This window comes from Thunnus thynnus, chromosome 21 (genome assembly GCF_963924715.1).
Source record: "Thunnus thynnus chromosome 21, fThuThy2.1, whole genome shotgun sequence".
NCBI classification, from domain to species: Eukaryota; Metazoa; Chordata; class Actinopteri; order Scombriformes; family Scombridae; genus Thunnus; species Thunnus thynnus.
In genome coordinates this window covers 12142798-12158018 of record NC_089537.1, presented here as the reverse complement: position 1 = coordinate 12158018, position 15221 = coordinate 12142798, and the positions used below count along the sequence as shown (strand labels likewise).

The window sequence follows — 15221 nt, the reverse complement described above, 5'->3', positions numbered from 1 at the left end:
CTGCTTCTAAGCCTTTCAGAGCTAAAACTAAAAGGAGAAATCAGACTCTATAATGTGTGGTAACGTTTTATTTTACAATGTCCTTTAATTTTATACTAATTTCCTAGAAATATTCAGAGTAATTTGCAGGTATTTAGCGGTTCATTTTTAGGACATTTTACAGAGAGGGTCGTGCAATTTAGTATAAATTATAAGAAAAATCAAAAAAGTTTTAAGTTAGTTTAGTTGGAAACTGCCAATTCATTATATACGGATGCATACATAATTGCTAATTTGCAAAAATTCTTATTAAATTACATCCTTAACAATTCTACAGAAAATATTTAGTTCTCAGTGTGTAGTATTTATGTGTCAAACTCCATATTACCATATTAGTTTCTTAAAAACTATAATGAGCACATTTCCCTTATAATACCAAATGACATAACTAGTTTTAGGAAGTTATTGAAGAAACCTAATATGGAAATATATCATTTGACACACAAAATTACACAGTAAAAAGAATTTTGGAACCCAGATATAATGAACGGGCACTGACCAACTCAACCAACTTCACACTTTTTCTGTTTTTTCTTATAATTTGTACCAAATTGCATCACCCTCTCTGTAAAATGTTCTAAAAATGAACGTTGAAATACCTGCAATTTACTCTGTAAATTTCCAGGAAATCAGTATAAAATTAAGGGACGTGTAAAATAAAGCGTTACCAAATGCATATTTTCACTCGTTTACATACAACTCAATTACCAAAGTGGGCGATATAGTTAAAAAGTTCTATCACAGTGTATGTAACTTTATATCATTACATATACAGTATAGTGACATAGTACATTTTCTGATAAGTGCAAAACTGTTAATGGATAAAGTAACCAGATGAGAATGTCTGTTTTTTTAGCTAATCAAGCGAATTAAACACCCGACAAATGACGGCATTCATCTCATTGATTCAAAAATCCTGTAAATCCAATATTGCTATAAAACAGTTAATGCTAAATTTTTGCAATATTGCTTAAAATACAACCACATAGATACTTCTGTAGACACAGTGCAGCAAAATCTCAAATCTCTAGCATCATCTCACTGAATATCAATAAGTTCAGTATTATTAGCATGTGACATATTTGTTCCCACTGTAATGGTAATACTTTAACCACCTGAAAGGAGATGATGATAAATCAGCTGAATGAGAAAAGTAAACGAGTGAGCCCTTTTAATCCGTTTCCCCTCTCTCGCTTTCTATGTGTTCTTTGCATCTATACGTGGTGGTGTTTTGTTTTTTTTTGTTTGTTTGGTTTTTTTTGCTTTGCTGAAGGCACTTACAGGAAATCCTCTGAGCGTTATCTTGTTTTTATCTGTTAACAGTCACCAAGAGTGAAGGAGGGATCACAGAATTCAGAGGTGAGTTTAACAGCTTTTTTCTTCCTCTTCTTCTAATCTAAAATAGCTATTTTTATGTAATTTATCAAACATACTTTATGGTTTTAGCCTTCAAAGTCTGACTGGAGTTAATGTAGTAAGGGGACCTTGATTTAAGATTATTTTGTCAAACTACAAACTGATTTTTGTTGAGCTGTGTATCAGATCTGTACAACACTGTCAGTTTGTTCACTTAGTAAGTCTTTCATAAGCTACACAAGCCAGTTGAACACTGATATGAGAGGATGAGCAGGGTTTTTTATGAAATTTCTCCTTCAGGTTTTCCAGACTCCTGAGCCTTTAAGTAGTCAACTCCAGCCTCCTGTCGCAGGTCAGGCAGAACTACCTCAGGCTGCAGGCCAGGTTCCACTGCAGCCCACACCAGTCAACACTCAATCCGCATCCCAGGCTGCATCTCCCACACCAGGCGTACCTGCTGCTGCTGCTGGTGCCGCTGCTGCTGTTCTCACACAGGTCAGTCACACCTAGCTCTGTCTCATATCTGTGCTTCTACTCCTGTAGATATGCTAATTATTCTTTTATTGCTGGAAAGATCATTTTTTGGCGTTATGCCTTTATTTGAGAGTCAGTGTAGTGAGACAGGAAACAGGGGAAGACAGAGAGGAGTGTGACATGCAACAAGGGGCCGTGGGAACTGTGGATGTTGCGGTTATATGGTATGTGCCTTAACCATTAGGCCACCAGGACGCCTTACTAGTTATTTTTAAAGCTTTCATTCTACTTAAAATAAATGTCTTTATTTGTGTTTCAACAGGTTCCAGCTGCCTCAGGCGATGTTAAGGCTCCCATTAGTTTGGTATTAAGGTTAAGGTATGTTTCCTCATCACCACTTAAAAATCAGTTAACCAAGAGGTGATTTTTCTGACTATGTTCCACTGTTTTGATCTTTGTTGTGTTATATATACTGCCATTTCAGTTTTATGCCTCTGATGTAGTTTCTCTTTCCTTCATCGTTTCAGAAATTCAAAGAAGGAGCTAAACGACATCCGCTTTGAATTCATGCCAGGGAGAGGTAAGTAGAAAAACTGTTTCATCAGTCACAATCCAACCTCTGTATGCTGGTGTCACCAATTTCTTTAAAAAATGTCCTGAGCTTAAGGCTTCTTGCTGAGGATGTCACATTTTGGGTGATCAGTAAAAGAAGCCGACAATTTATATCTCATGTTTTTTTAAACTTCCTTCAATGCTTCAACCCAAATGAAAAAGCACACTGAGTCCTGCATTCTTGAAAACCCAGAGAAATTAGGTTAAATATCTGTTTTAAGAACGGTATGTGCTGAGCACACCGTTCAGTAAACACCATTAATATAAACCCTGTTAATATTTCCTTTTTAGAAAATAAACAGTTTTGGTGCACCTGTCACAGTCTGTCTCTCATGCCGTCTTTTCAGACACAGCAGATGGTGTGTCCCAGGAGCTGGTGTCAGCAGGCCTAGTGGATGGGAGGGACTTAGTAATAGGTCAGTGATAAAATCACTCCACTGTATTCTTCTTTTCCTCACCTGAGGGTTAAAAATTGTTGATCATGTGCTTAAAAAGCCCAACATTTTTCTTTCTGAACATACACACACACACACATACACACACACACATGCACACACACACATTGTTGTTTTCATCGGACTGAAACATCTTTTTTCTTTTCAGTTGCTGCAAATTTGCAGAAAATAGTTGATGAGCCTCAAGCCAATAAAAATGTCACTTTCAAACTGGTGAGTGCTACACCTTCATCTGTATAAACTCCAGTATTTTTATAAGAAAGCACTGATATAGATGTCTTCAGATTCATGCTTGTTAAATCTAAATGTATCATCCTTCCTTAATCTTCTGAGTAGTATATCTTTGTCTATACCAGAACCCTCAGCTAAAGGAGAAATATCCTCTATTTATGATCAACTGTCCAACTTACAGAACTACTGCAGATATTTTTAGACATTTCTCTGAAGTTAAACTCACTAAAATGTATCCGAATTAATCTGTTACTGGTGCAGATCCTTCCCCACCTCCCTTGCTCATATGTTTTTGTCTTGTCATAAATAATCAGATTTTGTCAGCATGTAAAACTGCTGACAATATTTGCAGTCTCAGGCAAGAACCAAATATACAGCTATAATCTTTGTAATACTGCTAGCACATAGGTTAATCTAATTGAACTGTAAAATCTCTCAACCCACTAGTCATATTTTGTAGTTGAGGGAAGTGATGCAGTACCTTAAAGGATAGTTTCACATTTATAAAGTCTTCAAACAGCTCATCTGTAGATTGTGACAGTGTGTGGTCGCTGTACATGAACTTTTTTTTCTGTTATACCAACTAGTTTTGCTCACTGGATATTATTGTGTTTGCAGGCTTCTGGAATTGAGGGATCTGAAATACCAGATGACGTCAAATTGATGGGCTTTGCTCAGCTCAGCATTAGTTAAACTGTTGTTCTACCTGGGACCGTGACTTGCCTAAAAAATGTGAAAATAATAAAAAAAAAATAGTTTAATGCATTTTTTTTTCTTTCTATGGCTGTAAAGAAACCACTACTGCCAAAGAAAACAGTACCGTTTGGTCAACCATAGGATCATACAACGCCACCTTGAATGAATTAGGTGGTCGGCTGAAGTATCAGAACGTACAATGTAAGGATCACTCAAAAAAAGTTTACAGTGTATATGTAGAAGGATGCAAGTATCTACAACAAACAGTTTTCATTGAACATCCTGGTCTCCCTCATTCTGTTCTTTTTTTTTTTTCTCTCTAATATATGATGCATTTGCACAATCTGAACTAACGCCCTTGAATCCTGATAAGTATAACAATGCCTTATATTCATCAGAACTACTGAATGCACGTTTTGGGGAGGTCCCCAGTTACAGTATGGAGCATTATGTTGTCTGAAATGTACAAATGTGGTTTCAGTTGCTAATGTCAAACTTTTTACTCTACTCTGAAGGAGCTTACGAAGCCAACTAGAATCAGAACTTGCAAGATGCACTTCTTTACTTGAGCTAAACCGTTTTCACACAGATACGTGCTGATGTGATGTGATACACCTCTCAGGTGGCCAAATACAAATTAATTTTCCAGAATGATGTGAACTCTCCCAACAATAACAACCTCTAAAGGATAGGGCTATTGTTAGTATGCATTTTTTGCTAGTTTCAACAAATCTCTCCCTCAGCTCCAGGCCCATTTGTTCCTGTTTTTTTAGCAAACAGGTGTGAAATTTACTGGGGGACTACTTTTAGCTGCAGATTAATACCAATTTGGTGAGTATCTTCGACACTGTGACGCTATAGTGCCAATATTATTGTAATGAAGGAACAGTCAGTACAACTGTGTAACTCACTGATGCGGTTTTAAAAGTTTTTGGACAACAATGAAGCCCTATAACACAGATGTTGACAATAATAAAAAAAAAAATAGAATATTACCAGACTTATCCTTTTTAAGTGTCGATACCAGCAGCAACGTTAGAGAGGAAAGTCTCCTTATGATAGAGATACTGTAAATGAGAGGCTGGTTCTGAAACATTACACATGTATGTAGATTGACCAATACTTAAAGTGATTTAAAATTCAACTTATCGGCTGTGTTATAAAAGAGACATGATTAAGGAAGAGGAGTGCAAGATACTATTGACTTTCAAATTGTCCTATTAAATATGAAATAGTTGTAAAAAGTTTTAGAACAGCTGAAACCACGTGTGTTTTATGAGCAGATGTGTCTGTTATTAGTTTGTGTCTATTTGGAATCAGTTTCTCAAATTCTTAAAAAAAAAAAAAAAAAAAAAAAAGACTTAAGTGCATATTTGTTTTATGTGGATGAAACATAAGTACTTGATTTAACTTCTAGTATGTAAATAATTACATTTGGCTTTGATTTGTTTTTATACTGGGTGTTTCACTCTTGGCCTTTTTTCTGTCCTATGACACGATTGTGGGTTGTAGCGCTGCGTGAAGGAAGACAACACTGCAAATTTGGCTTTGAATTCTCTCGTTTTGCAGGACATACTGTCACTTTACTGTATGTCATTTACCTTTCCTCATAAAAAAAAAAGAATTCAGCTTTTCACTTTTTGCCTTTGAGAATATGTTTTTCATGAGGAGCCACAGCTGTCCTGATGCACTGCTTAACGCCTGTCCACCTTAAATTTCCTCAAATTAGTAACAGCAAATTTGTCTCCCGCTCTTAATAATAACAAGCGGAGGCTGTTTACAGAAGTTATTTAAACCCACATCTGAAGTTATACATCTGTTTTGTCACTTGCAAGAACATTTTTTTTTTAAACAGCTGAAATGAGGATTTTTACATCCTTCACTGTTGGAAAGCTCAGCTGTGATTGTAGACATTTTGAAAAGATTTAGAAATGTATCTTGGTTCAGATGGGGATAAAAGCCGTCATCAGCGCAGATGTCACATCCTTTCAGCCACGTTCTGGATGTTTATGTGCATTATTGACATGGTTTGATGATGAATGTGCATCTCGCAGTGGGAGGTTCATTTAACACTCTGCTTTAATGTGTAGATCTGAAGCGCCAGCAGGTTTTACTGTTTAATTTGGTGATGTGATAATGTCATAACCCTCCAGATGCCATATTGAATGAAATGCATTTTTGTGCTTGCAGATAAAATGTTAAAGAGGAAATCTTTGTATTTTGACTTTAAACATGTTAAATTTTACGCTAGCCTTAAATTGAAAATGACCAACTGTTTTCTTTTTCTTTTTTTTTTTTCTTTTTTGACATAATGTCAAGGTTTAGATTCAGATTTTCAGTGTCTTTGAAATGTAGTTCTTGTTACATGTGAAGATACTGTACCTGAAATAAAGATATACAGGTGTGTCGACCCTGTGTTCTCCTCAAAGGGGGGAGCGACAAAGTCAGCGACCCCATGTTACTCGAAGTTTTTAAACTGCAGTATTTGGTGCCATTCTCCTGGCATAGTCTGCAGCTGACAGCAGACAAGGACAGGATAGGTGTGTATGAACGCTGAGAGAAATGTGTGCGTGCGTGTGTGTGTGTGTGTGTGTAGATTGAGCCCTGCTTCTAACAGAGTTGAAGATCTAATGGCTTTGTTCTCATCCTTTCTCAACTTCTTCTGTCCTGCTTACATGTAGTTAAACAGAGCTGTAGCAACTGAACAGATGACCGGCAAAACCACTTTTGCCCAGGCAATAAATCATCAAGGCTGTAATATATTTGAATTTTCCTCCTGTTTTCAGTTTTTCATTTCTTTCATTTGCTCTATTTTTGATCGTTTTGGAGTTCAAAGCATGTTTCTCTTGATTATTTTTAATCAATAAAGAATGAGCATATCAGCCTCCTCTTTGCACTTTTTTCACCAATAGTAATTCTTATTTAAAAGCTGTATTATTATTATTTACAGTCCTGTCACCCAGAAACTCCTTAGCCTATGTCAAGTTTCTGTTTCTAAACTAAGGTGCAAGAGAGAGATTTAAAATAATCATCACAATCTGGGCAGCATAGGCCAAGATATCCTGACTTTTAGTCCATAAAAACTCAGGATCCTACAAGATACAGAATCAACACATAATGCAACTCATTGTCTTTCAAAATCTGTGCCCCTATTTTGTAATACAGGTTTTTTCTTAATTGTGGTCTCCGAGCCCAAACTGAAATGACCATGACACTGACTGTTTGCTCTTTGTTTCGTACAGTTAGTCTGACGTAGTGTTGACATACTGTAACCAAGGTTGTTTCTTCAGAGTTCAGAGTCAAAGCACCTGTACAACTGTTTTTTACAGACTTAGTTGTAATGTTCAAATCTACTAATTACACCAAGATACATCTCTTTCTAACTTAGCACAATATTGCCCAAAAAAATAGAGACCCAACTGTATGTTGGTCTTGTTGTTGTAGTGGAGGATTACATGGATGGATCACTTATCTTATAAGTGCTGTCCACGTGGGACCTCATGACCCCAGGTGGTCTTTGGCCTCCGTGGTCAGCAGGTATGTTGTATTTCATGTAAGCTTGTTATTTATCAACTAATGAGTGTTTTCTGACAGTTGATATGGTGGCCCTGAAGTGCAAATTTTTGAAACTGACACAATGGAGGGAAAATCATCACATCTCAGCCCCTCTTAGGTAGGCTAAAAAAAGGGGGGGGAAGGTAGAGTAAGGTGTGTTTGTTTTTCTTCATTTTTCCATCAAGCTGCACTTCCTCACTCCCTCTAGAGACTTACTTAGTTTCTGCTAAGACCTATGACCTATTACCTGTAATGTGATATACGTGTAAAGTCCAAAATCTTATTAAAAAAAGGAAACACTTTGTATGCACACGCTGTATCACAAAGTACTATGTCAAGGCCTCAGCCAATTCATTTTCATCTGATCATTCCAAACATTACCACTAGCTTGTTATTATATTCACAAAATGAACAATAGTTAGTTTTATTATTATATGAGCATCAGACTTAACTGTCAACAGAAAGCCATCTGATCGAGTAACATGATTCCATAATTTGCTGTTTTGTTCCCCCTAAAGCATTTTGAGCCCTTCCACACTCCTGTGCTTACACATCTTTTGCTGAGCACACAGATAATGTTAAATCTGAAGGTTCAGGTCTTAAGAGTCGACATTGGGCTCCAAGATCTTGGCAGCTGCACAACAGCTGGACTTCAGCCTGAAGGATGCTTACATGTTGCATTTTAATACTTGGGTAGTCTGTTTGTTAGCAACTTGGGAGGTCATAAAAGCACAGTGATTGTCAGTTTAAACATTAACTTACAAGAGGACGGTCAAGTTGACTGTCGGTCGACGTTGCTGAAAGCTAGACATTTCTCTGTCCCACGCTGCACTCTGAGAACATTCACATACCAACATGAGCAACTTTGGGCAAATCCTGAAGGAGATTGGGGAGTTTGGTTTCTTTCAGAAACGCTTGGTGGCTGCATTATGCCTCACCAGCATATTTACTGCCTTTGATGTGATTAGCCAGGTGTTTACTGGCATGAACTTCCCAAATTACTGTAACACTGACTGGATCTTGGAACATGGGCCAAACCTGACATATGAGAAACAAAGAAATCTCACAATCCCAGTGAACAAGGATGGAAAGTTTGAAAGCTGTAAAATGTTCACACCTGTGGATTTGGATTTGGAGACCATTGAAGCCTATGGGATTAACACTACAACAGACTGCACTAATGGATCTATTTTTGAGGTGCCCAAAGGTTCCTTCAGCATTGTGACAGAGGTAAGAGATATATATATATATCCATTGAGGAGCACATTTAACTGTTCTACCAAGCCAATAAAATGTAGTGCTGAGCAAAAATGACAAAATTAGTCTTTTAGTACTGATTCATTTAAAAAATGAAGTGTGGCAGCTCTTCTGTGTTGTGTAGCAGTTGTTCACTTTGACTTCTTGTACCTTCTGAGCTATTATACTGTTGTGACAATGCTCAGTAATGGCTTGTATACTAGCTGTACAGGCTGCTGTTCATACTTTAATTGTTCCTACATCTATTTCATTTAATGTACACCAATTACATTTAATTGTTATGATAGGATAATGAAAAATATTAAACTGAGTTACATCCTCTTATAAGAAAACTGTTGGTCTGCTTTCTAGCAGCCACAAACAGATTCTGAAATCTGAAAATCCTCTTCCTTTCCACTATCAGTTCGACTTGGTGTGTGACAGGAGCAGTTTGATCGAGGCATCTCAGTCCATCTACATGGCCGGTCTCCTGGTTGGAGCCTTGGTGTTGGGCCAGATGGCTGACAGGTATGAACTTACAACACATCAACATACTCAGTATTTTATGTTCTTTGAGAATTTTTGTGGACTTTTACAGCACGAAGCCTAATTAGAAATGGATTTGAATGTACTTAAATAATGACAAGTACAGAGGATAAAGTGTGGAGCCAGCCCAGGGTTCTGCAAACTTGAAAATGAGAAATTACGTTGGAATTTATTCACATTTTCCTCCTGAATTCATCTAAAAGCTCTGCACATACTGTAACTTCCCCACATCTCATCCATTATTGGTTGCATTGTCCAGAAAATATCCTCCTGTAACTGTGTGTAATCTCCTGTTGGTAATATTACACAAGATTTTTTTTTATTTTGTTTAATTCTAAAAATATTATACAGATTTTTTAAAGAAAGATAGATTGTGGCCAAAATTCATTTGGCTGTACATATAGTATCTACACTGTGCTGAACCTTTAGGAGGGAAAAGCGATATACGGTACATCTTATACTCATACAAAACTCAAGTACCAATGTAACAGTTTTTCTCTTCTCTTTGTAGGTTTGGGCGTCGCTTTGTGGTCCTGCTTTCACTCCTTCTCCTGATGTTGTTTGGTGTCGGCGCTGGTTTCTCACCCAACATCTATGTTTATATGGTTCTCAAATTTTTAGGTGGCATCTCAAATTCAGGCATTGTTGCTAATTCATTTGTGATTGGTAAGTACAATGTTCACAACTAAAACTCAATGCTACACTACTATGATGGTCTGTCGTATTTGCAGGTGGCATCATTGCTGTCTGCCTCAGTGTCCTTTTTGATACAACCCCTGCAGGGCACCAAAGTCAGGCATTTTTATATTCTAATCATATGCTCTGCCAATGAAAGGCACCTGGTACCACCACCACAACATGGCCCTTGGCACCTATGTACTATTGGACTCAAACTCAGCTTTATGGCATTTACTCGTGTTGTTTTCTCCTGACTAGATGCGTGCTTGTGTTGTATCAGCTCTCAGATGTACATTGCTTTGGATAAAAACGTCAAAATAAAATTTTAAATTGTGGTTTAAATAGTGGCTTTAAAGATGCAATGTGTAGAATTTAGTTACATCTAGGGGGACGGATTTGGCAGAAATGGAATATAATTTTCATAGATATGTTTTAATTAGTGTATAATTCCATGAAAATAAGAATTGTTGTGTTTTCGTTACCTTAGAATGAGCCCTTTATATCTACACAGGGAGTGGGTCCACCACCATGTTTCTACAGTAGCCCATAACAAACAAAACCAAACACTGGCTCTAGAGAGGTCCTTTCGCATTTTTTGCGAGTTTCGCAGCAACTGCAGGTTCTCCTACATATTTAGAAGAGGAGGGTTACAATCTACAAACTCACCACTAAATGCCACTAAATCTTACACACTGGTCCTTTAACCACAAAACACAAACTTTAAGAATGGGCGAGAGCGTTATTGTGCCAGTGTGCAAATAGCAGTGTTTGCCCTAACTGTGCCCTGATACATAATGCATTACATAATCAATTTTTTTTTTTTACAGTTTTGGAATAGGCATCGTTCTCCTAAATTAAAAATAATACAAGCACCTTCAAATCAAAACAAGAAGCATCGAGGGCCGATCATATATGTCGACATCTGCAGCTGAAACACATTACAAACTACAGGTCAATTGACCCTTATTTTAATTTTACTAATAACATGACATTTTGTCATCTTGCTGCAGTCCTACAGCAACATAAAGTGCCTGAGCTTCACAAGGCAAAGCTGCATGCTGAGGGTGTTGTTTGTAAAATTTAAATGAAAGTTACTAATGGTTGATGCTTTGTCTTGCAATTAATTTCAGCCCCAAATGTCAACTCATACATTGACAATAAACCTGTGGGAACACGTCTGGCTCTTTGTTCAGCTTATTGATCTGATTGCATTTTATTAAGAGTCTTAGCACTGCCTTGAGTTAGATTGCAGATGTGTTATATTGTAATTCAAGCACTGAATGTATTACATTTATCTCATTTTTACCTTACAGAAGCATACAAAAACATAACTGGATTAAATTACTTATAAATAATAGTAATACATATTGAATTACATACACTTGCTATAGTTACAGAACATATCATAGAATAGTAGTAATGATGCCATTTCTGTCTATCTTATTGCTTCTTAGGTGGAGAATGGAGTGATTCCTCCAGGTTTGCTTTCTGCACCATTATCTGTCACTCTTTTTTCCCTGTTGGATTGATGATGTTGTCTGGCATTGCCTATTTGATCCGGAACTGGAGGATCCTGCAGATGGTGCTCTTCAGCCCCGTTGTCCTCGTCTTAGGATTATTTTACTGGTCAGCAGCCTCTCGAGCCACTTTAGATGCGCATGTACAACATTTTAGCATTAAAAAATTAAACTTAGTGCACATTTACATTTGTGTTCTGACTAGGATTCTCCCAGAATCAGCTCGCTGGCTTATTACTCAGGGCAGGAAGGAGGAGGCCATAAAGGAGGTCCGGAGGGCAGCAAGGGTGAATGGGAGGAAGGTACCTGAAGATCTGTTAGACAAGGTGAGCAGCAACAAAAACACATTTTTCTCTAAAATTAAACAGAAAAAACCCTAAAATCAATACACACCAACTAAAAAATGCACCTACATTGTTTAGCTGGTCGTTGATGGTACATCTAAAAGAGGAACCATGTTGGACATCTTCAGGATATCATATCTGAGAAAACGTGCTTTTGTACTGAGCTATCTCTGGTGAGTATTTATTTCAACCACAACCTGCTTCCACAACTACAGCAATACTTTTGTGGTGGCACTGAGGTTATCTCTTCCAATCTATTGACAGGTTTGCAACCAGTCTGATGTACTATGGACTGAGCCTGAATGTTGGCAATTTTGGTCTGGATATCTACCTCACACAGTTCATCTTTGGCATGGTAGAACTTCCTGCACGCCTGGGTTGTTTGCCTTTTATACAGCACTTCGGGAGGAGAATATGTCAAACAGGGGCGCTATTGTTTGGAGGTGCTGCTTGCCTTGGGATCCTTGCTGTTCCAACTGGTAATTTACCCTTTTATATTAAAATGTATCCTCTCTAACAGACACATTTTGCACAAATAACTTCAATATGTGTGTCACTTTTCCCGTCAGATCTTCCTATAGTGGTAACGGTCATAGCTGTACTGGGGAAATTTGCCGCCACTGCCAGTTTCTCCATAGTCTATGTTTATACAGCTGAACTGTACCCTACCACTCTAAGGTAAGGTAGGTAATGTCCCAGCGGTAAAACTTATTATAAATAACTGATTGCAGAAAATAAAAAAGCTGTTGTCTTGTTTGCTAGTATTACATGTTATGACTTTACTGAATGGTCCTTACAGGCAGAATGGTGTAGGTCTGAACTCCATGTTTGCTCGTGTGGCGGGCATCCTCGCTCCGTTGATCAGGCTCCTGGATGTTTACCATTACACCATCCCCATGCTGATATATGGCACTATCCCCATTGTTGCCGGGGGTGTCTGTTTGCTTCTGCCTGAGACCCTCAATGTTGAACTTCAGGACCACGCTGAACCCACGTGAGTTGATGAGCGCTTACTTACTTTGCTTAAAAGAAAATAAAATCAATTCTACATAATAATCTTCTTCTTTTTAATTGCAGGGAACCTGAAAGTGGAACTGTTGACATGGGATCTGTTAAGAAAGACGAAAAATCAGGGAAAAACACAAAATTCTAGTTTATAACAGTGTGCTTGCTCTCAACTGATACAGCAATAACTTGTCAGTGTGCAGTTACCTAAAATGGAAAGCTTCAACTGAATCACATTTTACTTATAAATTATTACATAAATATTTTAATTTTTGCTGTTAAAATCTGTTTGAATGTATATGTATATTTGCTCTGCACTCATTTGTTTCTTTTTCTAGTCTAAATGTAATTGCTGAATGATGTACAGTATTATTATGTCTTATTCTTCTCTCATGGATGAATAAGAATGAGTTTTGATTGTAATGAGTCAACTGATATAATGTGAAACAGAAATAGGCACTTTGACATGTTGGAGTAGGCACAGGCCTAACAGATCATATCTAGTCAAAGTTCACCTTTGAGCTAAAAATTTGCACATCTACAATGTCTCTCAAATGTCTTAACACTGCACTAATCAATATTTTTATATGAACAATGGGTCAACTGATTGTGTGTAATATGAAAGGTGTCATTCATAGTGATGAACCCACAGAGAAATAACACCTGACTCTGCACTTCCACTCCGCTCTATGGAGCATTTCAGCATCTTTTGGCTCATTGTTTTGGTTTTTGCAGTTTGCAACTTTGCAGTTTTAGTTCCTTTTCACCGCTTCTTCAGCGAAATCCACTTTACACTCCCTGCCTGGCACCAAACAGCAGACAGACAAAGTCAGCGACGAGCAGGTGAACATAGTGGAGCGTAAAGCACCTACAGACCGATATATGAACACGAGTCCAAATGAATGCTCAAATGTGACTCCCTGGAAGGAGATATTGATGCATCTTGTCTGTGTTTTTGATTGTATGTGAATATTTCATTTTGGAGTCTATGTTCCTTGTACGAGTGCATTCAGTCTCTTTTGTGTTATGTTCCTGTACCTTGTGATGTTTTGAAGTCAACTTTATTTATCAAAACTGATTAAAGCTGCTTTAAGCAGAGTCATCTTTCATCTTGTGTTTGAAAATGGAGAAGTTACTGTTCTACAAACTGCAACTGCAACTTTTTTAGGGGTGCAGAGTGCAGGGGTGGACAGTCATGAAGCACCTTTACTTGAATACTGTACTTAAGTACATTTTTGGAGTATCTGTACTTTACTTGAGTATACATTTCTTTTTTGAAACTTATGACTTTTACTCCACTACATTTGAAAGACAAATATTGTACTTTTGACTACATTTCTATGAAGGTTCCCGATACTCATTACTTTGAATCATAGCTTTGAAGTCAGCGAATTCATTTTCTTTTCTTTTGTAAAATGTAATAAGCCATATGCTGTGTTAGTCACAGGAGAAAAAACTATCACAGTAAACTACTCTTATGTTTTCAGTCAATTTCTAAGTGCTTTCTGAACCGTTCAATTTGAACCTGTCGGTGGTAATGATGACTACGGCAGATAAAGATAACGATTCCTTGCCAGTTCACCCATGGCCATATCTGAAATCCATGTTTCAGATTCTTGAAAAGAAGAGAGATTCATATCGTTTTTGTTTTTTGTTTTTGTCTCACCTAAAGCAGTGTTGCTGTTGGGCAGTTACAAAGCTAGAGGTGTGTAACTGGGATTTTAAGGTAGGTTAGTTGTTTTATTTATTCTTTATTTTCTGAGGAAGCTGCATCTTCAGCAATCCCACTGTCTGCCTGATGCACACACACACACACACACTGCCAGAGCTGTGTCAGAGCACTGCCATGCTTTTTTGTGGAGGTGGAGTGGAGTGTGTTAAATAAAAAATGAAAATGACAATGGCTCTCCTTTTGTCGATTCAACTGTGTTTCAGGCATTTCTTCAGGCTTTGCAGGATATTCTACAAGCTTTTTATTCTATAGGCTCTACAGGCAAGTCAATGCATTCAGTAAGTTGTTCCAGAGTCATTAGGTTCTGTAAATGCGTTGTGGCAACAATACAACAATGTGTTGACATTAAAAAGAAAATGTACTTTTGAAGACAGTTACTTTCACTTGTATTGGAGTAACATTTGACCAGGAGTATCTATACTTTGACTCAAGTAATGGAGTTGTGCACTTTGTCCACCACTGGCAGAGTGCCATTTTCATGTGACTGAGAGCAAACGTGACGTACATTCCATGTTTATCTGTCTCCTGCTATGACGTACCCCTCACTTGTTTTCATAGAATTGAGTACCCCAATTAGAGCAGTACTCATTGAAGAATCTGTTTTCCGATGACAGTGCCAGTGCCATCTATACAGGTCTCAGTCTTATATGCCAAAATACACTTACAACGGCAGTTTTAAAAGTTATTTTGAAAAAAGAAAATCTGATATACCCCATATAACTATCCAGCCAAACATTATATTTAG

General features: G+C 37.5%; 2 protein-coding genes across 3 annotated transcripts in view; both read left to right on the top strand.

Moving 5' to 3' along the window:
• Positions 1-6745, top strand: part of oxsr1b (oxidative stress responsive kinase 1b) — a 39413-nt gene extending 32668 nt beyond the window's left edge. Inside the window, exons 12-18 of the mRNA XM_067577679.1 lie at positions 1363-1398; positions 1696-1890; positions 2192-2247; positions 2397-2449; positions 2829-2897; positions 3085-3149; positions 3786-6745. Of these exons, the coding sequence (XP_067433780.1) occupies positions 1363-1398; positions 1696-1890; positions 2192-2247; positions 2397-2449; positions 2829-2897; positions 3085-3149; positions 3786-3860 (549 nt within the window). The 3' untranslated portion in view covers positions 3861-6745. The remainder of the gene's footprint in view (positions 1-1362; positions 1399-1695; positions 1891-2191; positions 2248-2396; positions 2450-2828; positions 2898-3084; positions 3150-3785) is intronic.
• Positions 6746-8149: 1404 nt separating this feature from the next.
• Positions 8150-13842, top strand: slc22a13b (solute carrier family 22 member 13b). Of its 2 annotated transcripts, XM_067578469.1 has the most exons (10): positions 8153-8648; positions 9079-9182; positions 9712-9866; positions 11333-11504; positions 11601-11721; positions 11818-11912; positions 12004-12218; positions 12309-12417; positions 12539-12733; positions 12817-13842. In XM_067578469.1, the coding sequence occupies exons 1-10, from the start codon at positions 8274-8276 to the stop codon at positions 12890-12892; spliced, it is 1617 nt and encodes a 538-aa protein (XP_067434570.1). In that variant the 5' UTR covers positions 8153-8273; the 3' UTR covers positions 12893-13842. The 2 variants fall into 2 exon arrangements, with proteins under 2 accessions (XP_067434572.1, XP_067434570.1); XM_067578471.1 differs by lacking the exon at positions 12817-13842 and having other exon boundaries at positions 8150-8648; positions 12309-12422; positions 12539-12657.
• Positions 13843-15221: the final 1379 nt, after the last annotated feature.

Excerpts from the sequence above, each read along its gene's own strand:
- slc22a13b (XM_067578469.1), top strand. The coding sequence starts at position 8,274 with ATGAGCAACTTTGGGCAAATCCTGAAGGAGATTGGGGAGTTTGGTTTC. Across the intron at positions 8,649-9,078 it reads CCTTCAGCATTGTGACAGAG|TTCGACTTGGTGTGTGACAG; the intron begins GTAAGAGATATA and ends TTCCACTATCAG. Across the intron at positions 9,867-11,332 it reads TGCTAATTCATTTGTGATTG|GTGGAGAATGGAGTGATTCC; the intron begins GTAAGTACAATG and ends ATTGCTTCTTAG.